The following is a 25,149-nucleotide window of genomic DNA, read 5'->3' on the forward strand; positions in this document are numbered from 1 at the left end:
AAGTGTAAAGGATCAATAAGTAAGAATGGATGTGACAGTTATGATTGTTGTTTACAATTTCCTGTGTGTAGCCTAAACTCAGTTTCTGTCTCTTCTGATTGCACAATGGTGTGATTGTTATCAGAGACACATCAGTTGTAATTATGATTTATTATTTAAACAGGATGTTGGAGAGCACGTGATAAGTGTATTGTAAGTAGGCCTATAATAAATGGAAAAACCCTTCAAGCTCAATAAGCCCGGATTCCAAACTTTGTCTGTTAAGACTCAGTTTTTTGTATTTTATTAGTTTATTAGTCAGGGACAATGCACAGTTCAGGCCCTGTACCAGAGCTAGATATACAGCTAATTTACATCTGTGGTGCCTGGGCAAGGGAGATAAAAGGACAATATAGACAATATAGACAATATAGACAATACAGACAATACTATCAAAACAGATAAAAACTTAACAACAAACAACATGTGACAATCATTACATCACATATAAACCAAAATACAAATATACATTCCATGTTATAAATAATAAGTTTATTTGATATAGCACCTTTCACAGATAAAGTCACAAAGTGCTTCACATGATAAACATTTGTACAAAACATAGTAAGTTATACAACTAAAAAGACTAAAAGACTAAAAACAATCATTAAAAGACAAGATTTTACATACATGAATCAAAAGCAAATTTAAACAAGTGCGTCTTCAGCTGCTTTTTAAAAGCTTCAACAGAGACTGCAGAACGTAAAACAATAGGAAGAGCATTCCACAGGTTTGGAAGGGATGGTCACCTCTAGTCTTTAAACGGGTGCGTGGGACAACCAGTAATCCCTGGTTAGAAGATCTGATGGGCCTATTCGTAGTGTATGAATGGAGCAAGTCCGAGATATACGCCGGAGCCTGACCATGCAAAGCTTTATAAGTCAGAACCAAAACTTTAAATTTGATCCTGAAGTTAATCGGAAGCCAATGTAATGAGTATAAAATCGGAGAGATGTGCGACATCCTGCTAGACCTGGTCTGGACTAGTTGTAAACGGTCCTGGGACGATTTGCTGAGACAGGTGAAAATAGAGTTGCAGTAATCAAGCCGAGATAAAAAGATCAATGATCACATAGTTGATTTGCCTTCAGCCAAGTCTTTAAGGACATTTTAAAACTGCTGAGACTTGCACAATCTCTAATGTGAAGTGGAATTAAGTTTCCACTTTTCTACTACAGTAAATGAAAAAGCTGATTGACCAAATTTAGTCTTCCTAAATTGAGTGTAACAGTCCAACAGTCACCTCTTACAGACGCCCTGGTGACCCTTACATTATCTCTGCAAAATGACACACATTGTTTGAGTGGGGGTGGTGCAAGATCATGGGTCAATTTACACATCAGGCACATTTTTCTGCAAAAGAGAGAAAACTGTCAAAGGTTAATAGATTGTGTTTTTTTATAATCGTACAGTGATGATAGTTTCTTGGGTTTTTTGTCAAGAACTTTCACAGCTTGTTTGTAAAGGGTACATAAAGGTTTTAGCATAGTCCCACCCGCCTGGGACCAGCTTGTAGAACAGTAAGATAAATGTGAGAAGATCATTGAATCAAAAACAGTTAAGCTGCGGTTATTGGTAACTGGTGTCTTATATGTTTAAAATTAGCTAAACTAGCTCTGACACAATTGGAGATCTTTTTTATGTGTTTTTTAAAACTTAAGTTAGAATCCATAATTATGCCCAGATACTTGAAATGATCAACAATATGTATCACCTCTCCCATAATACAGATATCGGGCTGATGTTGTGTAACATCTTAATAGAGAAATACATGCCCACTGTTTTGCTTACATAAGAGTAAGACAACTGAGAGTTAACCAGTCTGATGCTTTGGTTAGGACTGCAGTAAGTTTTGCTGCAGCTTGTTCTCTAGTTTTTGCATAGATAACTGAATCGTCCGCGTATATTTGGATGTGGACTTCTGGCCAAATCAATTGCAGGTCATTAACATATAAACTAAATAAAATTGGTCCTAAAATAGATCCCTGAGGTACTCCAGTAGTGCAATTAGCAAAGGAGGAGCATCTATCATTAATCCTGGTGCACTGCTTTCTAGAATCTAAGTAAGACTCCATCCATGTCAGAGCATTGGGAGAGAAATTAATCTTTGACAGTTTGGATAACAAAACATTATGATTCACTGTATCAAATGCCTTCTTAAAATTGAGGAAAACAGCCCCAACAACCCCTCCATTGTCAAGGCTGGATTTTATTATTATTATTATTCTATTTGGATTCTCACTTAGTTAAACATGAAGGTATTAATATGTCATTCATCCTTTGTTTATGAATCCCAAGTCACTGGTTGGTAAGACATGAGGGACTGCAAACTGCACAGAGAGGTGCTGTTTGTGTCAGAGAGCTCTAGAGGGAGACATCTGCACATTCATAGGCTTTATATTGAGAGCGCTGTCCTTGTGGGACAGTTTTGAACTGTTTGGTTCTTGAATTACTCATCAGGTATTTCAGGTGCACATTTTGAAAAGGTAATCTACATTTTTAATTTGTCTTGCAATGCAGAAAACCATTTAATCAGCAAAGTATGAAGGGAAGCAATCTGTCTGTGTATGCATAAAATACCATATCTTTGTTGTAATATTTATACATATGTACTTTGAAGGATCCAAAACATGAGCACAGTATACATCTGTTAACAATTTAGACAAGTATACAGTACATTAGACATACATGTGTTGGTATACAAGTAATATAAGTGATAATGGATTAAAACTAATAGAAAATAGAGCGGAACAAGAAGCTTTTGCATGAGAACATTCACCATCTTGTTCAGATTTTCTGTGTAGGGGTAGAGATCACATCGTCCTCTTGTATTTCTTCTTGCTCAGTGACAGTTTGTGTGTGACAGGTCGGAAGTGTTGACACACAGATTCTACCGCAAGATGGGATGAAGTGCTAAATATTTGTTTTTACTCATGATCAAACTCATACCTTTTACTGTTGCTATGCTCATATGTATGGGCTGTATACAATGTATGTCAGTGGAATGGAATTGTGAAAAATGTAAGGTACTTGTACTTTACTTGAGTCATTTCTTGTCATGCCATTTTATAGGCTACTTCTACTCCACGACATGTCAGCATTTAAAACATACAAAGAGTTTATAAAACATGTTTTGTTCTAATTGAAGTACAGCTGAAATAATTACGTTACGTTAGTCAACTGACAGAAATTAATTGCCATCTATTTTTAATCTGCATTCTTAATGCAAAGATGCCAAACATTTGTTTACATACCACAGTCGTAGGGGACCGTTTTATTTCATCAACACTTTTAATACTTTAGGTCTTTAATGCAGGACTTTGACTTGTCACAGAGTAGCTTTACAGTGTGGTGTTAGTACTGTGTGTGTGTGTGTGTGTGTGTGTGTGTGTGTGTGTGTATGTGTGTGTGTAAAGGGCACAAAGTTCAGTGGGAATGTGATCCTCAAGCCCAGCATGGGACAGGGCTCATGCACTGCAAAAAAATTACAAGCCTACCCTTGCATAGGATAAAAACAGATGTAGGCAATGCAAGGTTGGCTCACTGATTTCTAATGACTTATGAATGTAAATATAAATGCTATATAAAGACATCATGATCACAATCACTGTGCAAATTATGTGTTTGACCATAAGTTGACTTGTCCACTTTCCAATAAATATGCTATTATGATAAAGCACATTCCATTACTTGGAATCACATAATTGTAATTGTAATTTATTTATTTGAACAGGGACAGTGCACAAAAAAACATTAATAGATGTCTTGTGCCAGGTTGTAGCAAATTGTTAGTTTCCGCCCGTAGTCCCTGGGCAGGTAGATGGCGCAATAAAATAAAGGCAAAGTATTCACAGTATACAATACAGATACATAAAATCATAAAATTCTACTGACATTAGTTTCCCACCCCATTCAAGATTTAGCATGTCATATTTAGTGAGAATATGACAGTGATGGTAATGACGTGGCTTTTTTTTTTATCATGGATCATCTTGAGGTGACTTTTATATAATGATTCATTAACTATTATAAATAATGAATTCAATAAAAACTCTTAAGCAAGTTTGGAATGTCAAATTCCAAGAGAATCACAGATCTGACTGAAAGATGTAGGCATACAGCATTTATAGCTATTGCAGCATTTATATATAAAAAACACATATGTGATCAAGCCTTGCTGTCACTGAGCTCCTTAATATTTGCTGAGCATGCTAGGATCTTGTTCCACCTGTCTCCTTGGATTCCTCCATAGCCTACTTACCAGCTTCCAGAAAAAATAGTTATTCTGGGAAAGCTCATACATATGAGCAGGAGGTGTGGTTCTTTCTCCACTAAACAATTTGCTACATTAAGCCACGTGCTTTCTGTGTAAATCACATGCTGGTGGACCTGCCGTTTGGAGGAAGGAGGACTCGTCCACTTTATCAGAAGGTTCACACACTTTTGAGGTCCTAAAGCAGGTCAGTTCAACAGAAATTCAGCCATGAGCTCTTTTCAAAATCCTAACAAAATGTTCCTTAAAAAGCACGAGACAGCTTTTTGGAATTTCTGAGAGTGACTGCAGAGATCAACACTGAAATCACTTTAGTTTAATAAATCTGTCGACAAGGTGAAATTGTTTTTAGAGTGTGTGATATATTTTGTTTTGAGTAAAGGCAACTGTCCTAAAGAATCATTGTTCTGCTGCTATATGTGTTACCAATTTATCAAACATCTTTTTATTAAAGCATACGATTTAACATACATTCCACTTATACATTCTGAGAATATTTTCTTATAACTGTTTCCAATTTATACCAGTAACATCTGGCTGCCATGTATCACAGTGCATGGCTGGTGATTCTGGAGTCAAACATTTGGGTTAAACAAAATTAAGTAATCCTGTATTTAAAGCATAGGCCAACATATGAGGTGAAGAGTCCGGCATAAACAGGTTGCAATAAAATCAGAAATAAGCCATTTGTGGTGGAAGAAGTATTCAGATATTTGACTAAAGTAAAAGTAGCAATACCTACATTGTAAAAATACTCTGTTACAGGTAAAAGTCATGCATTCAAAATCAAAATCAAACAGTACTTGTCACTCTCTTCACAGACTGTGCCATGGATCACGTGCTGAACATTGCTGACAATTACATCTGGACTCCGTATGTTTACCCGGCCTCGTGGCCCGAGGACTGGGCTCCGCGTCAGATAATCAGCCTGTGGGTGTTGACCAACCTGGGAGCATTGCTGATTTACCTGGGCTTCGGTGCTATTAGCTTCTACTACGTGTTTGACCATAAGCTCATGAAACATCCACAGTTTATCGAGGTTGGGTAGACCATTTTAAAATGTTAAAGAAATGAATTGGCGGTTTTAACTATTAGTGACTGAGACTGTTTTTTTTTTTTTTTTAATTTATTTAAAAGGTCCAATGTGTAGGAATCTGTCCCATCTAGCATTGAGATCGTATATCGCAATCAACTCTCTGGCGCCACGCAGTTCAAAGTACGTATTATTATTACTACGGTAGCCTTCACGCTTCAAAAAGCTGGTCTCTTGCTCTTTTCAATATCCTTTTTCTTTTTCTGGGCAAATAAGAAGACTCCTGTTCCTGAAATTTTGAATTTTCAATACATGTGGTTAGAGATGGCCCGATACCACTTTTTTGCTTCCCGATACCGATTCCGATACCTGAACTTGCGTATCGGCCGATACCGAGTACCGATCCGATACCAGAGTGTCATATAGTTCATTATGTTTTAACAGCTGTATACTACTATCCCTGTATGGATGTGATATGATTTCTATCTTTGTTGTCGGTCTGGCTCAGGTTAAACTCTTTGTGAAACATGAACAAACACAAACAATGAATGCCGTAGAACTTTCTTTTATTCTCCAGTTTGACAGTCAGTTATAACGGAAAAAGAACATAAATAAACTACTTTAATGTAGATTTTCTTTAGGGCTTTATTACGTGGTATTGGATCGGTGCATAAACTCCAGTACTTCCCGATACCGATACCAGTGTTTTAGGCAGTATCGGAGCCGATACCGATACTGGTATCGGTATCGGAACATCTCTACATGTGGTCCTCCATGTTTCCTTCTTCAAACTTGCCGGGGCCGGGAAGCAACGATACCCATTAGCAGCAAAAACGCGAAAGGCGGAGCAGTGTGTCCTGTATGTCCCTTACCGGCTAACGTATTTCAAGATGGAGCATATGCAAATGTAATATTTCGAGCCAAAAGGAATTTTTGGAATTGATGGTGGTGGTAAATATTCATGAAAAAGGACACGTTTGTGAACGGGCAACACCGATTTTAATAATGAACAACTGAACACGTTACACACTGGACCTTTAAGATAACAAAACGTAAATAACAATACCAATGCAACCTTCTCCCAGATCCTAACTTTGTCTTTGTCCCAACAACAGAACCAGGTAAGAAAAGAGATTCAACTAGGAATAGCCTCCATCTTCTGGATGAGCTTCCCCACTGTCGTCCTTTTCTTCGTGGAGATCAAGGGACACAGCCAACTTTATGACAACATCAGCGAATCTTCTCTGGGTGAGACAACGGTTACCTGAAACATTAAAACCCAGGCCGGGGCTCCACTCAAGATTGAAATGGAAGTTATTTGATTAGCCACAAATCAAATATTTCTCATTTTAAAGTTGTTTTTTTGGGGGGCATTTCTGTGCCTTTAATGGATAGGACAGCTGAGATATAAAAAGGGGAGAGAGAAGGGAAAGACATGAAGGAAACCGTCACAGGTTTAAAACAGGTTATTAAACATTAAGTCCTAATGAGACCCATTAGCCTATTTGGTTGTTTCTGTTTCAGGCTGGCCTGGGGTGTACCTGAGTATTGCTGGTTTCTTGTTCTTTACGGACATGTGTATCTACTGGATACACCGTTCCATGCACCATAGGAGCATTTACAAGGTGAGCTTAAACTTGTTTATGGCTAGTTTAAAGTGCTCATCTTATGCTTTTTTGGCTTTTCCCCTTTCCTTTATTGTGTTATATATCTCTTTTTTGTGTGCATGTAATAGGTTTACAAAGTGAAAAAGCTTACCATCTCCAACAGAAAACACTGTTCACAAACTGCTCCAAACAGCTCTATTGTAGTCCAGCCTTTACTTGAGAGACTAACGTGGTCACTTTGGAACACACGTTATAATGCTCACCTAGCTGCTAGCGTGGCACGCCCTCATACTCTGCTTCTGACTGGCTAGTAGTCCTTACCTAGGTACTGCGCATGTGCGACTCCCAACAAAGATGGAACAGAAGTGACATGCCTCACTCTGTAGCTAAAACAGAGAGCTCAACACACAGGGTGAAAAGAGGAGCTGCAGCAATGTGCAGTACAACAATAATATGGTGTTTTTTGAAAATTAAACAATGTAAATCTATTCTGATACAACCTCTAAATACAATTATGAATCTGAAAATGAGCATGAGTACTTTAAAGCTGCTCTAAGCAATATTATTTCCATAAACAAATATTACATTCATCAGGTGGACACCAACACGACACACAAGCAACTGATCTACAACTCAATATATGAAATCAGTAACTGTACATTTTTAATCACACCTGTTTTTTAGATGGCTGACTTGTTTGGAATTAAAAATAGGTTTTCTATCTGAAGACAGTCTTAATATATAGACAACTTTTGTTTCTCTCCCTCAGCACTTCCATAAGCAGCACCATATATTCAAGATCCCTTCGCCTTTTGCCAGCCATGCCTTCCACCCACTCGACGGCTTCCTGCAGAGCTTACCCTATCACGTCTACCCATTCATCTTCCCCCTCCACAAGGTAGTGGTCTACTTGTCACTCTTTAATAAACATTTTGATGTTAGGTCTGAGGAGTAACAGTATTGTAAATGTAAATTATATTGTAAAAGGACTACACAAGCTCTACTGCTTTTTTCACAATGATGTTGTTAAAACTTAAACTTGAATTAAATTATTTCAGGACCAGCTGTGGCCAAATTTTTTGATGTTTGCTTAAAGTGCTCATATTATGCTTTTGGCTTTTCCCCTTTATTGTGTTATACATACATACATACATACATACATACATACATTAGCCATAAACAAGTTTAAGCTCACCTTGTAAATGCTCCTATGGTGCATGGAACGGTGTATCCAGTAGATACACATGTCCGTAAAGAACAAGAAACCAGCAATATATATATATAGCTCTATTGTAGTCCAGCCTTTACTTCAGAGACAAACGTGTGTTACAAAGTGACACACGTTATAATGCTCGTCTAGCTGCTAGCGTGGCCCGCCCTCATACTCTGCAACTGACTACCTGAGCATGTGCGACTCCCAACAAAGATGGAACAGAAGTGAGATGCCTCACTCTGTAGCTAAAACAGAGAGCTCAACACACAGGGTGAAAAGAGGAACTGCAGCAATGTGCAGTACAACAAATATATGGTGTTTTCTGAAAATTATACCACATAAACCTATTCTGGTACAACTTCTAAATACAATTATGAACCTGAAAATGAGCATAATATGAGCATTTTAAAAAGTAGTGGAAAAAAAGTACATTATTAACTTGATGCAAACTCTACTTAACTGTGAAATGTTTTGGATATGTACATTACAGGTGGTCTACCTCTCACTATTTGTCTTTGTCAACATCTGGACCATTTCCATACATGATGGGGACTACCGCATCCCAGGCCCCCTGATATGTCTGATCAATGGTGCTGCTCACCACGTAGACCATCATCTCTTCTTCAACTACAACTATGGACAATACTTTACACTCTGGGACCATCTAGGGGGCTCCTACCGACACCCCTCAGCCCTGCTGGGTAGGGGGCCACATGACCACATTCGCAAGCTCATGGCAGAGGCTGCATGCACACAGTGATGATGGAGCTACAGCCAGGACTTTCTTTTCTGGTTTAAACCTCTCAGGGAGGTTCCTACAGAGGTGCTCAGCCTGGGTCACGACGGAAGAGACAATCGCATCAGATGAAAAAACCAGCCATCAAAAGCAGAAATGAGAAGAAAAAAAAAACACATTTTTAGTAAGCAAAGAAAAATAGAATATACTTTTACACAGAGCACACACACAGTATCTGTGTGAATGTCCACTGTCCTCCTCACTTTCTGGATTCAACACAAAAAAAACACAGGACAATTGGAAGTGACTCTTTTCCATTGATGTTATTACAAAGTTGTTATTTAATATTCATAAAGACTACAATATAAACCCAATACCAATGCGAAATACATGTATGCACAAATTCTGCTTAGCTGAAAGTGGAACATCCTGCAAATCCTTCAAAAGACACAATACAATGCAAAGAGAAGGTGAATAACATGTCTGAATCCGGTGTCCTTGTGCATGTGTTTTTCTGTCTTACAGTTAGTCTTTATTAGTCCAGATTAGTCTTTCAGCTGCCGGTGCTCGGTGTGTTTTCATGCAGGCTCTGCAGGGCGAGGTCTGTCCACTTCATCTCTTGTTCTTTCACAGACTCTGTGGAGCCTCCGTTGTCCTGCTCAGCCTCAGGCAACTCGCTCTGCCAGAGAACAGGGGAGACAAGATGCCATGAAAAAGAGGAGCAGTTCACTCTACTTTCTATCGACAGTAGGACGGTGTCAAGTCAAAAACGCTACATTTTGAAACAAAAGATGAATCTAAATAAAAAATAAATAGGAACATTTTCTGTCAGAGGTTAAGGCAGGAGCTAATGGTTGCTCTGCTCATTATTGACACAACTACTAAGCACGTAGACAACTAATCTATTAGTGAGTGTCCGATAGCTTCAAATATGTTGTTAGCCTAAAAGAGGACTACTGTTAGTCTGCCACTAGATTTGAACAAGAAAATAGAGCTTCCTTTTCTCACCATCATCAAAGCTGCATGCTCTCTGTTTTGGAGATTTGTGAGCCTGGCATTCCAACTGACAACAGATCAAATTGCAATGGATTTCACGTAGGAAAAATGTCACCAAGGGTTCAAAATTAACCAGCCAAATGGCAAGTGAATGTTCCAATTTTACCAGACACTTCATAGAGTAGGATACAATTGTTTTTTTTTTTGGCTGGTGAGTGAAGCAAATCTACCGGCATATTTTACCAGGATTTGGCTGGTGGATGGTGCTAATTTTGAACCCTGGTGACCCAATTTCAACATGCATTAACTTGAGGCTGCTTCCTAGCGTGTTTTATCAGATTATCGTTTGCCTGAAATACTATGACCTGTTAAAGACTAAATCTCAGGGGAGTGACCTCCACTCCTCAGCAACTGTCACACCCGTTGGAAAACAATATATGTATTCCGATACTCAAAACGCTTTCTTCACAAGCAGATAACAGATTGGGTTTGTTAAACTTATCCTCCTGCATGAAAAACCAAATCTTTTGTTCAAAATGTCGAGGAGAAATTTCGGCCCCCGGACTGTAAACAAACTCTATAAAATGCCTGTTGCTAATGCTAACGATAATCTGTTTGTACAGCATTTACCAGAGGGATGGTGACATCTTCATACGGCAGTCTGTCTTCCCTCCAGGCGTCATCTGTGAGGTCCAGGACTCTCCCATCTCGCTGGATTTCACTGTCCATTCTCTGAGCAAGCTGCTAAGATCTTCTCCTCTGGCCAAGTTAGTTAGCTAAATGCAACACATAACACACTGTGGCAGAAGGTGGAGATAGCAAGACAAAGTCCACTGCTACTCTTACAAATATACCAGTTAGCCTACCAGACAATAAACAAGTGACACACGGTTTGGCAAAGTCTGTGAACAACAGGCTTTGAGTATGGGTCTGTTTCTAGTTTTTAGCCTTTTGAGCAAAGCAGATGCGGTACACACGGGTACACACATACACAGTAGAGTACACAGCAGGCGCTTGGTGATGATGTAAACCGATGATGCCTTCACGTACTTTGGAAAATACTGTGTTAAATCCATAGACAGTATGGTTAAATGCGGATTCCGTCACAGACAACGAATCGCAACGAATAGGCTAATAATAATAATAATAATAATAATAATAATAATAATAATAATAAGAAGAAGAAGAAGAAGAAGAAGAAGAAGAAGAAGAAGAAGAAGAAGAAGAAGAAGAAGAATTGTCAGCTTTATGCCAGTTAAAACCAGTGCACAAAAGTTTAATTCATGTTAAACGTATTCTGTATTTTATGTAAAAGTAACTTGATAGATGAAAGATCAGGGAATAACCATTGACATATATAAAATGGAATAATCAGTAAGTTTCCATGAATGAAATACAACCATACAACCGGTCATCCCGGATAGCAAAATTACGAATCCCACGCCAAGACCCGCCCTACAAAGCAGCTCGATTGGTTGGGGTTAGGCATTTCACCTCGTTTGTTAAGGTTAGGATAGCCGATTGGTCAGGGGATAGGACCTGTACAAATGAGGTTACGTTACCTTGTATTCTCATGGACACCTGGCCAATAAATGCGGGTCTTGGCGTGAATATCCCGCCTACAACTCTTACCTAATGTTTTGTGTTTTCCATGGTAACCAGGCGGTGCGCCGTGCGCTCGGGTTACGCAGCTAAAGACGTCGCAAATTTGTGTTGGTTTACTGCATTGAAGGTAACTAATATTAAATTGATAGTTCATTAATTATTTCGGAGAGTACATTTGGTGCTTACTGTATATTTGTTGCTACTTTAGTAAGACAATTAGCTACCATAGCTAGTTACTTTAGCATCTAGCTAAGCTTGCCATCATTTCACTCAAGTTATCTAGCTAGACAAATCTCCCTGTAGCGTTAGGTTAGACAAGGTTTTCTTTTAGAGTGTAGCTATACTTTTAAAATAGCTAGATACTCAAGAAAAATCAGCTTTATATTGCGATTCCATTTAGAACTTTATCCAATGGTGTTTTTCTTAACATCAAAGATAGCTGAGAATCTCTGTGCTTGTAAAATGTCTTTAATGAGAATGTTAAGACTCATCTAATTATTCTACAACTAAATATGTTCATTCTTGTGTATTCACATGTATTTCATACATTTGGCCTATATGATTTTAATGTTGCTAACAGGTACACAAACTGATAGAGAACTTCGCATCACTCAGTTTTACCGACCTTTCTATCCAAATGAAGGCCTACTAAAGTTGAGGTTTGTGAATTTTGATATCAGTTTCTTTTCATAGGCACTGCAATGATGTCAGCCTCTCAAGAACAGCAGGAAGAAAATACCAAAATGTGTGCCAACCCTGGAAACCCTGTTTTCTCCTGCATGATGACTGCAGCAGTTAAAGATGTGCTGCCAGTGCTGGGGGCAAAGCCCCAGAATCTATTGTACAGGACCACTTCCAGTGACTATGGTCTTCTCCCTTCCACCTTTGAAAGCTCACCGTGTACTTTCCACCCTATATCACAAAGATTCTCTGAAGACCTGGGCAAGAGTGGGATGTATCGTGACAACTCCTTCAATACTGCCCTAGACCAAAGCAGGGTGTATGACTGTCCCAATTTACAGCACACCATCTAAATGCATGATTGACTTAATGTAACACTTTGACAGTTCATTCTGTGGTATTTTTAATTCATGAGACGACTTAGTTTAGAATAGACCACTCTATTTGAATCAGTGTGAATAGAAAAAGAATGCCTATGCAATGTATGCACACCCATCATCTTTGATAATGAGATAAGACCGTTTATTACAGCATTATGTTTGAGGCTATTAGCCACTTCTTAACGGAAAATATTTGTAAAGTGTTTATTTCCTGTAAGAAAAGAACCAAACCAGATTGTATTTTGTACTCGTCTGTCATATTTATTACACTGCATATTGTGGATTCTATGGGGTGCCAAATGTAAAAATTCTGATACAATTTAACTTTTTATTTAACTTTTTTTAAACATGTTGTTGACAATTGCATACAACATCTTGTTTTACACGACTGTCTGAAATGTGAGGGAAATGATCTAAATGTGAGGAAAGTGAGCTAAATAATCAAACTATATCAGCTATAAAATTGTATCTGATTTTTTACATTTGGCGTCCCATATTAATTGATCCAGTTTCGTCTTTAAATAATACTTTAACTATATATTAGTGAGAGTTCACATGCCCCAATTCTGAGACATCAAACTGGTCCAGAGATGTCAAACCATATATATTTTTTTTATGATTACATGAGGACTTTTAGACTTACTAAAATGGACTGCAGCCTGGAACATAAACCTGGACCATGCTACATGGAATCCCCCGGCCCACCTAGAGTTCCTCTCCCATATTCTCCTTATTCCCTGACCTGAAAGACCTTGATTAAGTGTTAATAAATGTGACCATTTTGACAACAAGTAAACTGATTCTCAGTCTATTTTTTTAACATTCAGTGACACAAGCAAACATGATCAGATTAGTTACAATAGAATCACGTTATATGCTCAAACGTTACTAGTGAACCATTATGCCTTTTATCATCAAAAGTAGGGTAGTACATATACAAAGCCAACAATTGTAAGGGAATAGGATGAAAGTAATATTTAATTTTATACAAAGAAAAATAGAGATGATGGTGTCATAAAGTGCAATACATTTTATGTTTGAGGCTGCTATTTAAAGCCATATTGTAAGTCTTATTCAGGCTGCTCTAAAAACCAAACCTCCATATTAGCCATACTGATTTCACCCCAGGGTGATAGTTTACACATCCCTTAATGTCCCTGTGCTTTTTCGGAGCATTCTGATGAAGGAAAGTAAAAATAAAGGCTTAAATGTCAACTTAAAGCTATATTTCAACTCTGTTTGAGGCTGCTATTTAAAGCCATATTGTAAGTCTTATTCAGGCTGCTATAAAAACCAAACTTCCATATTAGCCAGACTGATTTCACCCCAGGGTGATAGTATACGGGTAATTCTTCAACTATGGTACTCTTTGAGCTAGACGGTTTCAGAAAATAAAAACATTTCTACAAACAGTTTTTTAGTCTCAGGCTATTTTTCAATATGTTTAGAGGCTGCTATTTAAAGTTGGCTGTGATGATTTGTATTGAATAAAATATAAACCTTACCATTTTTATCTGACAGTCCAGGGTGATAGTATACACATCACATAATGTCCATGTGTTTTTAAGAGCAAAATAATTAAATATCTTAAAAATAAATATTTGATAAAATCAACTTACATCTCTATTCAAATTTGTAATTTATTTATTTTTTCGAAATTTAATTGTAAAGATTTTACAATGTTTGCACTAAAAAAACTAAAACCTCCATATTAGCTCAAAATCAGACTGTATACATTTCACACAATTTCAACACTACTGAATATAGTTGGTTTATACACATCCCTTAATGTCCCTGTGCATTTTCAAAGCATTCTGATGAAGGAAAGTAAAAATAAAGGTTTAAATGTATGTTTTTAAAGCTATATTTCAACTCTGTTTGAGGATGCAATTTAAAGAATATTTAAAGTCTTATTCAGGCTGAACAAAAACCAAACCTCCATATTTAAAAACTATTTTTCACCCCAGGGTGATAGTATAAACATCCCTTAATGTCAATAATGCAACAGCATTCTGATGAAAGTAAAAATAAAGGCTTAAATTTCAACTTAAAAGCTATATTTCAACTCTGTTTGAGGCTGCTGTTGAAAAGCCATATTCTAAGTCTTTTTCAGGCTGAACTAAAAACCAAACCTCCATATGAACCAGACAAATTTCAAACCCCAGGGTGATAGTATACACATCCCTTAATGTCCCTGTGCATTTTAAAACATTCTGATGAAGGAAAGTAAAAATAAAGGCTTAAATGTCAACAAAAAGCTATATTTCAACTCTGAGGCTGCAATTTAAAGCCATATTGTAAGTCTTATTCAGGCTGCTCTAAAAACCAAACCTCCATATTAGCCAGATTAAATTTCACCCCAGGGTGATAGTATACACATCCCTTAAACCCTGTGCATTTTGGACATTCTGATGAAGGAAAGTAAAAATAAAGGCTTAAATGTTTTTAAAGCTATATTTCAACTCTGTTGGAGGCTGCTATTTAAAGCCATATTGTAAGTCTTATTCAGGCTGCTCTAAAACCAAACCTCCATATTAGCCAGACTTATTGGACCCCAGGGTGATAGTATACACATCCTTAAGGTCCCTGCATTTTAGACATTCTGATGAAGGAAAGTAAAAATAAGCTCCAAATGTCAACTTAAAGCTAATTTCAAAAACCCCTGCTGGAATTTAAAAAATGTAAGTCTTATTCAGGCTGCTCTAAAAACCAACCTCCATATTAGCCAGACTGATTTCACCCCAGGGGATAGTATACACATCCCTTAAAACCCTGTGCATTTCAATTCTGATGAAGGAAAGTAAAAATAAAGGCTTAAATGTCAACTTAAAGCTATATTTCAACTCTGTTTGAGGCTGCTATTTAAAGCCATATTTAAGTCTTATTCAGGCTGCTCTAAAAAACCAAACCTCCATATTAGCCAGACTCATTTCAAATGTGGGTGATAGTATACACATCCCTTAATGACCCTGTGCATTTTCGGAGCATTCTGATGAAGGAAAGTAAAAATAAAGGCTTAAATGTCAAAAAAAAGCTATATTTCAACTCTGTTTGAGGCTGCTATTTAAAACCATATATAAAGTCTTATTCAGGCTGAAATATAAGACCAAACCTCCATATTAGCCAGACTCATTTCACCCCAGGGTGATAGTATACAAATCCCTTAAACTTATGTAAATTTCGGACATTCTGATGAAGGAAAGTAAAAATAAAGGCTTAAATGTCAACTTAAAGCTATATTTCAACTCTGTTTGCAGGCTGCTGCTATTTAAAACCATATTTTAAGTCTTATTCAGGCTGCTCTAAAAACCAAACCTCCATATTAGCCAGACTGATTTCACCCCAGGGTGATAGTATACACATCCTTAATGTCCCTGTGCATTTTTCGGACATTCTGATGAAGGAAAGTAAAAATAAAGGCTTAAATGTCAACTTAAAGCTATATTTCAACTCTGTTTGAGGCTGCTATTTAAAGCCATATTCTAAGTCTTCTTATTCAGGCTGCTCTAAAACCAAACCTCCATATTAGCCAGACTCATTTCACCCCTAGGGTGATAGTATACACATCCCGTAATGTCCCTGTGCATTTTCGGACATTCTGATGAAGGAAAGTAAAAATAAAGGCTTAAATGTCAACTTAAAAGCTATATTTCAACTCTAGGCTGCTAGTTAAAGCCATATTTTAAGTCTTATTCAGGCTGCTCTAAAAACCAAACCTCCATATTAGCCAGACTCATTTCCATTAGGGTGATAGTATACACATCCCTTAATGTCCCTGTGCATTTTCGGAGCATTCTGATGAAGGAAAGTAAAAATAAAGGAACAAATGTCAACTTAAAGCTATATTTCAACTCTGTTTGAGGCTGCTATTTAAAGCCATATACCCTAAGTCTTATTCAGGCTGCTCTAAAAACCAAACCTCCATATTAGCCAGACTGATTTCACCCCAGGGTGATAGTATACACATCCCTTAATGTCCCTGTGCATTTTGACATTCTGATGAAGGAAAGTAAAAATAAAGGCTTAAATGTCAACTTAAATATATTTCAACTCTGTTTGAGGCTGCTATTTAAAGCCATATTGTAAGTCTTATTCAGGCTGCTTTATTTAAACCTCCAATTAGCCAGACTTTTTTTCACCCCAGGGTGATAGTATATAACAAATAATGTATGTGCATTTTCAACATTCTGATGAAGGAAAGTAAAAATAAAGGCTTAAATGTCAACTTAAAGCTATATTTCAACTCTGTTTTTAATTTAAAGCCATATTTTAAGTCTTATTCAGGCTGCTCTAAAAACCAAACCTCCATATTAGCCAGACTAGTATTTGTTTTAGGGTGATAGTATACACATCCCTTAATGTCCCTGTGCATTTTGGAGCATTCTGATGAAGGAAAGTAAAAAAAATAGCTGTTTTAAATGTCAACTTAAAGCTATATTTCAACTCTGTTTGAGGCAGCCATTTAAAGCCATATTGTAAGTCTTATTCAGGCTGCTCTAAAAACCCAACCGCCATATTAGCCAGAATGGTTCCACCCCAGGGTGATAGTGTACACATCCTTAATGTCCTATGCATTTGAGAGCATTCTGATGAAGGAAAGTAAAAATAAAGGCTTAAATGTCAACTTAAAGCTATATTTCAACTCTGTTTGAGGCTGCTATTTAAAGCCATATTGTAAGTCTTATTCAGGCTGCTATAAAAACCAAACCTCCATATTAGCCAGACTGATTTCACCCCAGGGTGATAGTATACACATCCCTTAATGTTAATGTAAAATTTTCGAACATTCTGATGAAGGAAAGGAAAAATAAAGGCTTAAAAAAACTAAAAGCTATATTTCAACTCTGTTTGAGGCTGCTATTTTAAAGCCATATTTTAAGTCTTATTCAGGCTGCTCTAAAAACCAAATGTTTTCCATATTAGCCAGACTGATTTCACCCCAGGGTGATAGTATTCACATGCCTTAATGTCCCTGTACATTGTCGGAGCATTCTGATGAAGGATTTTAAAAATAAAGGCTTAAATGTCAACTTAAAGCTATATTTCAACTCTGTTTGAGGCTGCTATTTAAAGCCATATTGTAAGTCTTATTCAGGCTGCTCTAAAAACCAAACCTCCATATTAGCCAGACTAATTTCACCCCAGGGTGATAGTATACACATCCCTTAGTGTCCCTGTGCATTTTGGACATTCTGATGAAGGAAAGTAAAAATAAAGGCTTAAATGTCAACTTAAAGCTATATTTCAACTCTGTTTGAGGCTGCTATTTAAAGCCATATTGTAAGTCTTATTCAGGCTGCTCTAAAAACCAAACCTCCATATTAGCCAGACTAATTTCACCCCAGGGTGATAGTATACACATCCCTTAGTGTCCCTGTGCATTTTCGGAGCATTCTGATGAAGGAAAATAAAAATAAAGGCTTAAATGTCAACTTAAAGCTATATTTCAACTCTGTTTGAGGCTGCTATTTTTAGCCAAGTCTAAGTTAAAGCTATATTTACTGGCCATAAAAGGCTGCTCTAAAACCAAACCTCCATATTAGCCAGACTGATTTCACCCCAGGGTGATAGTATACACATCCCTTAATGTCCCTGTGCATTTTCGGAGCATTCTGATGAAGGAAAGTAAAAATAAAGGCTTAAATGTCAACTTAAAGCTATATTTCAACTCTGTTTGAGGCTGCTATTTAAAGCCATATTGTAAGTCTTATTCAGGCTGCTCTAAAAACCAAACCTCCATATTAGCCAGACTGATTTCACCCCAGGGTGATAGTATACACATCCCTTAATGTCCCTGTGCATTTTCGGAGCATTCTGATGAAGGAAAGTAAAAATAAAGGCTTAAATGTCAACTTAAAGCTATATTTCAACTCTGTTTGAGGCTGCTATTTAAAGCCATATTGTAAGTCTTATTCAGGCTGCTCTAAAAACCAAACCTCCATATTAGCCAGACTAATTTCACCCCAGGGTGATAGTATACACATCCCTTAGTGTCCCTGTGCATTTTCGGAGCATTCTGATGAAGGAAAGTAAAAATAAAGGCTTAAATGTCAACTTAAAGCTATATTTCAACTCTGTTTGAGGCTGCTATTTAAAGCCATATTGTAAGTCTTATTCAGGCTGCTCTAAAAACCAAACCTCCATATTAGCCAGACTAATTTCACCCCAGGGTGATAGTATACACATCCCTTAATGTCCCTGTGCATTTTGGAGCATTCTGATGAAGGAAAGTAAAAATAAAGGCTTAAATGTCAACTTAAAGCTATATTTCAACTCTGTTTGAGGCTGCTATTTAAAGCCATATTGTAAGTCTTATTCAGGCTGCTCTAAAACCAAACCTCCATATTAGCCAGACTCATTTCACCCCAGGGTGATAGTATACACATCCCTTAATGTCCCTGTGCATTTTCGGAGCATTCTGATGAAGGAAAGTAAAAATAAAGGCTTAAATGTCAACTTAAAGCTATATTTCAACTCTGTTTGAGGCTGCTATTTAAAGCCATATTGTAAGTCTTATTCAGGCTGCTCTAAAACCAAACCTCCATATTAGCCAGACTGATTTCACCCCAGGGTGATAGTATACACATCCCTTAATGTCCCTGTGCATTTTCGGAGCATTCTGATGAAGGAAAGTAAAAATAAAGGCTTAAATGTCAACTTAAAGCTATATTTCAACTCTGTTTGAGGCTGCTATTTAAAGCCATATTTTAAGTCTTATTCAGGCTGCTCTAAAAACCAAACCTCCATATTAGCCAGACTGATTTCACCCCAGGGTGATAGTATACACATCCCTTAGTGTCCCTGTGCATTTTCGGAGCATTCTGATGAAGGAAAGTAAAAATAAAGGCTTAAATGTCAACTTAAAGCTATATTTCAACTCTGTTTGAGGCTGCTATTTAAAGCCATATTTTAAGTCTTATTCAGGCTGCTCTAAAAACCAAACCTCCATATTAGCCAGACTGATTTCACCCCAGGGTGATAGTATACACATCCCTTAATGTCCCTGTGCATTTTCGGACATTCTGATGAAGGAAAGTAAAAATAAAGGCTTAAATGTCAACTTAAAGCTATATTTCAACTCTGTTTGAGGCTGCTATTTAAAGCCATATTGTAAGTCTTATTCAGGCTGCTCTAAAAACCAAACCTCCATATTAGCCAGACTGATTTCACCCCAGGGTGATAGTATACACATCCCTTAATGTCCCTGTGCATTTTGGGAGCATTCTGATGAAGGAAAGTAAAATAAAGGCTTAAATGTCAACTTAAAGCTATATTTCAACTCTGTTTGAGGCTGCTATTTAAAGCCATATTTTAAGTCTTATTCAGGCTGCTCTAAAAACCAAACCTCCATATTAGCCAGACTAATTTCACCCCAGGGTGATAGTATACACATCCCTTAGTGTCCCTGTGCATTTTCGGAGCATTCTGATGAAGGAAAGTAAAAATAAAGGCTTAAATGTCAACTTAAAGCTATATTTCAACTCTGTTTGAGGCTGCTATTTAAAGCCATATTTTAAGTCTTGTTCAGGCTGCTATAAAAACCAAACCTCCATATTAGCCAGACTAATTTCACCCCAGGGTGATAGTATACACATCCCTTAGTGTCCCTGTGCATTTTCGGAGCATTCTGATGAAGGAAAGTAAAAATAAAGGCTTAAATGTCAACTTAAAGCTATATTTCAACTCTGTTTGAGGCTGCTATTTAAAGCCATATTTTAAGTCTTATTCAGGCTGCTCTAAAAACCAAACCTCCATATTAGCCAGACTCATTTCCCCCCAGGGTGATAGTATACACATCCCTTAATGTCCCTGTGCATTTTCGGAGCATTCTGATGAAGGAAAGTAAAAATAAAGGCTTAAATGTCAACTTAAAGCTATATTTCAACTCTGTTTGAGGCTGCTATTTAAAGCCATATTGTAAGTCTTATTCAGGCTGCTCTAAAAACCAAACCTCCATATTAGCCAGACTGATTTCACCCCAGGGTGATAGTATACACATCCCTTAATGTCCCTGTGCATTTTCGGAGCATTCTGATGAAGGAAAGTAAAAAAAATAAAGGCTTAAATGTCAACTTAAAGCTATATTTCAACTCTGTTTGAGGCTGCTATTTAAAGCCATATTGTAAGTCTTATTCAGGCTGCTCTAAAAACCAAACCTCCATATTAGCCAGACTGATTTCACCCCAGGGTGATAGTATACACATCCCTTAATGTCCCTGTGCATTTTCGGAGCATTCTGATGAAGGAAAGTAAAAATAAAGGCTTAAATGTCAACTTAAAGCTATATTTCAACTCTGTTTGAGGCTGCTATTTAAAGCCATATTGTAAGTCTTATTCAGGCTGCTCTAAAAACCAAACCTCCATATTAGCCAGACTGATTTCACCCCAGGGTGATAGTATACACATCCCTTAATGTCCCTGTGCATTTTTCGGAGCATTCTGATGAAGGAAAGTAAAAATAAAGGCTTAAATGTCAACTTAAAGCTATATTTCAACTCTGTTTGAGGCTGCTATTTAAAGCCATATTGTAAGTCTTATCCAGGCTGCTCTAAAAACCAAACCTCCATATTAGCCAGACTGATTTCACCCCAGGGTGATAGTATACACATCCCTTAATGTCCCTGTGCATTTTCGGAGCATTCTGATGAAGGAAAGTAAAAATAAAGGCTTAAATGTCAACTTAAAGCTATATTTCAACTCTGTTTGAGGCTGCTATTTAAAGCCATATTGTAAGTCTTATTCAGGCTGCTCTAAAAACCAAACCTCCATATTAGCCAGACTGATTTCACCCCAGGGTGATAGTATACACATCCCTTAGTGTCCCTGTGCATTTTCGGAGCATTCTGATGAAGGAAAGTAAAAAATAAAGGCTTAAATGTCAACTTAAAGCTATATTTCAACTCTGTTTGAGGCTGCTATTTAAAGCCATATTGTAAGTCTTATTCAGGCTGCTCTAAAAACCAAACCTCCATATTAGCCAGACTGATTTCACCCCAGGGTGATAGTATACACATCCCTTAATGTCCCTGTGCATTTTCGGAGCATTCTGATGAAGGAAAGTAAAAATAAAGGCTTAAATGTCAACTTAAAGCTATATTTCAACTCTGTTTGAGGCTGCTATTTAAAGCCATATTGTAAGTCTTATTCAGGCTGCTCTAAAAACCAAACCTCCATATTAGCCAGACTAATTTCACCCCAGGGTGATAGTATACACATCCCTTAATGTCCCTGTGCATTTTCGGAGCATTCTGATGAAGGAAAGTAAAAATAAAGGCTTAAATGTCAACTTAAAGCTATATTTCAACTCTGTTTGAGGCTGCTATTTAAAGCCATATTGTAAGTCTTATTCAGGCTGCTCTAAAAACCAAACCTCCATATTAGCCAGACTAATTTCACCCCAGGGTGATAGTATACACATCCCTTAGTGTCCCTGTGCATTTTCGGAGCATTCTGATGAAGGAAAGTAAAAATAAAGGCTTAAATGTCAACTTAAAGCTATATTTCAACTCTGTTTGAGGCTGCTATTTAAAGCCATATTTTAAGTCTTATTCAGGCTGCTCTAAAAACCAAACCTCCATATTAGCCAGACTGATTTCACCCCAGGGTGATAGTATACACATCCCTTAATGTCCCTGTGCATTTTCGGAGACATTCTGATGAAGGAAAGTAAAAATAAAGGCTTAAATGTCAACTTAAAGCTATATTTCAACTCTGTTTGAGGCTGCTATTTAAAGCCATATTGTAAGTCTTATCCAGGCTGCTCTAAAAACCAAACCTACATATTAGCCAGACTGATTTCACCCCAGGGTGATAGTATACACATCCCTTAATGTCCCTGTGCATTTTCGGAGCATTCTGATGAAGGAAAGTAAAAATAAAGGCTTAAATGTCAACTTAAAGCTATATTTCAACTCTGTTTGAGGCTGCTATTTAAAGCCATATTGTAAGTCTTATTCAGGCTGCTCTAAAAACCAAACCTCCATATTAGCCAGACTGATTTCACCCCAGGGTGATAGTATACACATCCCTTAATGTCCCTGTGCATTTTCGGAGCATTCTGATGAAGGAAAGTAAAAAATAAAGGCTTAAATGTCAACTTAAAGCTATATTTCAACTCTGTTTGAGGCTGCTATTTAAAGCCATATTGTAAGTCTTATTCAGGCTGCTCTAAAAACCAAACCTCCATATTAGCCAGACTGATTTCACCCCAGGGTGATAGTATACACATCCCTTAATGTCCCTGTGCATTTTCGGAGCATTCTGATGAAGGAAAGTAAAAATAAAGGCTTAAATGTCAACTTAAAGCTATATTTCAACTCTGTTTGAGGCTGCTATTTAAAGCCATATTTTAAGTCTTATTCAGGCTGCTCTAAAAACCAAACCTCCATATTAGCCAGACTAATTTCACCCCAGGGTGATAGTATACACATCCCTTAGTGTCCCTGTGCATTTTCGGAGCATTCTGATGAAGGAAAGTAAAAAATAAAGGCTTAAATGTCAACTTAAAGCTATATTTCAACTCTGTTTGAGGCTGCTATTTAAAGCCATATTGTAAGTCTTATTCAGGCTGCTCTAAAACCAAACCTCCATATTAGCCAGACTGATTTCACCCCAGGGTGATAGTATACACATCCCTTAATGTCCCTGTGCATTTTCGGAGCATTCTGATGAAGGAAATTAAAAATAAAGGCTTAAATGTCAACTTAAAGCTATATTTCAACTCTGTTTGAGGCTGCTATTTAAAGCCATATTTTAAGTCTTATTCAGGCTGCTCTAAAACCAAACCTCCATATTAGCCAGACTAATTTCACCCCAGGGTGATAGTATACACATCCCTTAGTGTCCCTGTGCATTTTCGGAGCATTCTGATGAAGGAAAGTAAAAAATAAAGGCTTAAATGTCAACTTAAAGCTATATTTCAACTCTGTTTGAGGCTGCTATTTAAAGCCATATTTAAGTCTTATTCAGGCTGCTATAAAAACCAAACCTCCATATTAGCCAGACTAATTTCACCCCAGGGTGATAGTATACACATCCCTTAGTGTCCCTGTGCATTTTCGGAGCATTCTGATGAAGGAAAGTAAAAATAAAGGCTTAAATGTCAACTTAAAGCTATATTTCAACTCTGTTTGAGGCTGCTATTTAAAGCCATATTGTAAGTCTTATCCAGGCTGCTCTAAAAACCAAACCTACATATTAGCCAGACTGATTTCACCCCAGGGTGATAGTATACACATCCCTTAGTGTCCCTGTGCATTTTCGGAGCATTCTGATGAAGGAAAGTAAAAATAAAGGCTTAAATGTCAACTTAAAGCTATATTTCAACTCTATTTGAGGCTGTTATTTAAAGCCATATTGTAAGTCTTATCCAGGCTGCTCTAAAAACCAAACCTACATATTAGCCAGACTAATTTCACCCCAGGGTGATAGTATACACATCCCTTAGTGTCCCTGTGCATTTTCGGAGCATTCTGATGAAGGAAAGTAAAAATAAAGGCTTAAATGTCAACTTAAAGCTATATTTCAACTCTGTTTGAGGCTGCTATTTAAAGCCATATTGTAAGTCTTATTCAGGCTGCTCTAAAAAACCAAACCTCCATATTAGCCAGACTAATTTCACCCCAGGGTGATAGTATACACATCCCTTAGTGTCCCTGTGCATTTTCGGAGCATTCTGATGAAGGAAAGTAAAAATAAAGGCTTAAATGTCAACTTAAAGCTATATTTCAACTCTGTTTGAGGCTGCTATTTAAAGCCATATTGTAAGTCTTATCCAGGCTGCTCTAAAAACCAAACCTACATATTAGCCAGACTAATTTCACCCCAGGGTGATAGTATACACATCCCTTAGTGTCCCTGTGCATTTTCGGAGCATTCTGATGAAGGAAAAAAAAAAATAAAGGCTTAAATGTCAACTTAAAGCTATATTTCAACTCTGTTTGAGGCTGCTATTTAAAGCCATATTTTAAGTCTTGTTCAGGCTGCTATAAAAACCAAACCTCCATATTAGCCAGACTAATTTCACCCCAGGGTGATAGTATACACATCCCTTAGTGTCCCTGTGCATTTTCGGAGCATTCTGATGAAGGAAAGTAAAAATAAAGGCTTAAACGTCAACTTAAAGCTATATTTCAACTCTGTTTGAGGCTGCTATTTAAAGCCATATTTTAAGTCTTGTTCAGGCTGCTATAAAAACCAAACCTCCATATTAGCCAGACTAATTTCACCCGAGGGTGATAGTATACACATCCCTTAGTGTCCCTGTGCATTTTCGGAGCATTCTGATGAAGGAAAGTAAAAATAAAGGCTTAAATGTCAACTTAAAGCTATATTTCAACTCTGTTTGAGGCTGCTATTTAAAGCCATATTGTAAGTCTTATCCAGGCTGCTCTAAAAACCAAACCTATTGTGTTGTTATAAAGATGTTAACTGTTTAACATGATAGTGAACAACATCCCTTTGTGTCCCTGTGCATTTTGGAAAATTCTGATGAACAAAAATACAAAATAAAGGCTGTAAATGTCAATTACAGACTTACATACTAATGTTTTAACTACATTATTTTTAATATAGTCAGTCTTGAAGT

General features: G+C 37.2%; 2 protein-coding genes across 2 annotated transcripts; one reads left to right on the top strand and one right to left on the bottom strand.

Annotated features, from left to right (window-relative positions):
* Positions 1-4,341: 4,341 nt before the first annotated feature.
* LOC114560831 (lathosterol oxidase) lies at positions 4,342-10,115 on the top strand. The gene is made up of 6 exons (XM_028586481.1): positions 4,342-4,499; positions 5,134-5,351; positions 6,461-6,593; positions 6,870-6,970; positions 7,722-7,850; positions 8,656-10,115. Exons 2-6 carry the CDS (start codon positions 5,142-5,144, stop codon positions 8,923-8,925), a joined length of 843 nt encoding a protein of 280 aa, XP_028442282.1. The 5' UTR covers positions 4,342-4,499; positions 5,134-5,141; the 3' UTR covers positions 8,926-10,115.
* Positions 9,204-10,938, bottom strand: anapc13 (anaphase promoting complex subunit 13). Its single transcript, XM_028586482.1, has 2 exons — positions 10,528-10,938; positions 9,204-9,580 (listed from the first exon to the last, which is right to left on the bottom strand). Exons 1-2 carry the CDS (start codon positions 10,624-10,626, stop codon positions 9,455-9,457), a joined length of 225 nt encoding a protein of 74 aa, XP_028442283.1. The 5' UTR covers positions 10,627-10,938; the 3' UTR covers positions 9,204-9,454.
* Positions 10,939-25,149: the final 14,211 nt, after the last annotated feature.

Source organism: Perca flavescens, chromosome 8 (genome assembly GCF_004354835.1).
Source record: "Perca flavescens isolate YP-PL-M2 chromosome 8, PFLA_1.0, whole genome shotgun sequence".
In the NCBI taxonomy this organism is placed as follows: Eukaryota; Metazoa; Chordata; class Actinopteri; order Perciformes; family Percidae; genus Perca; species Perca flavescens.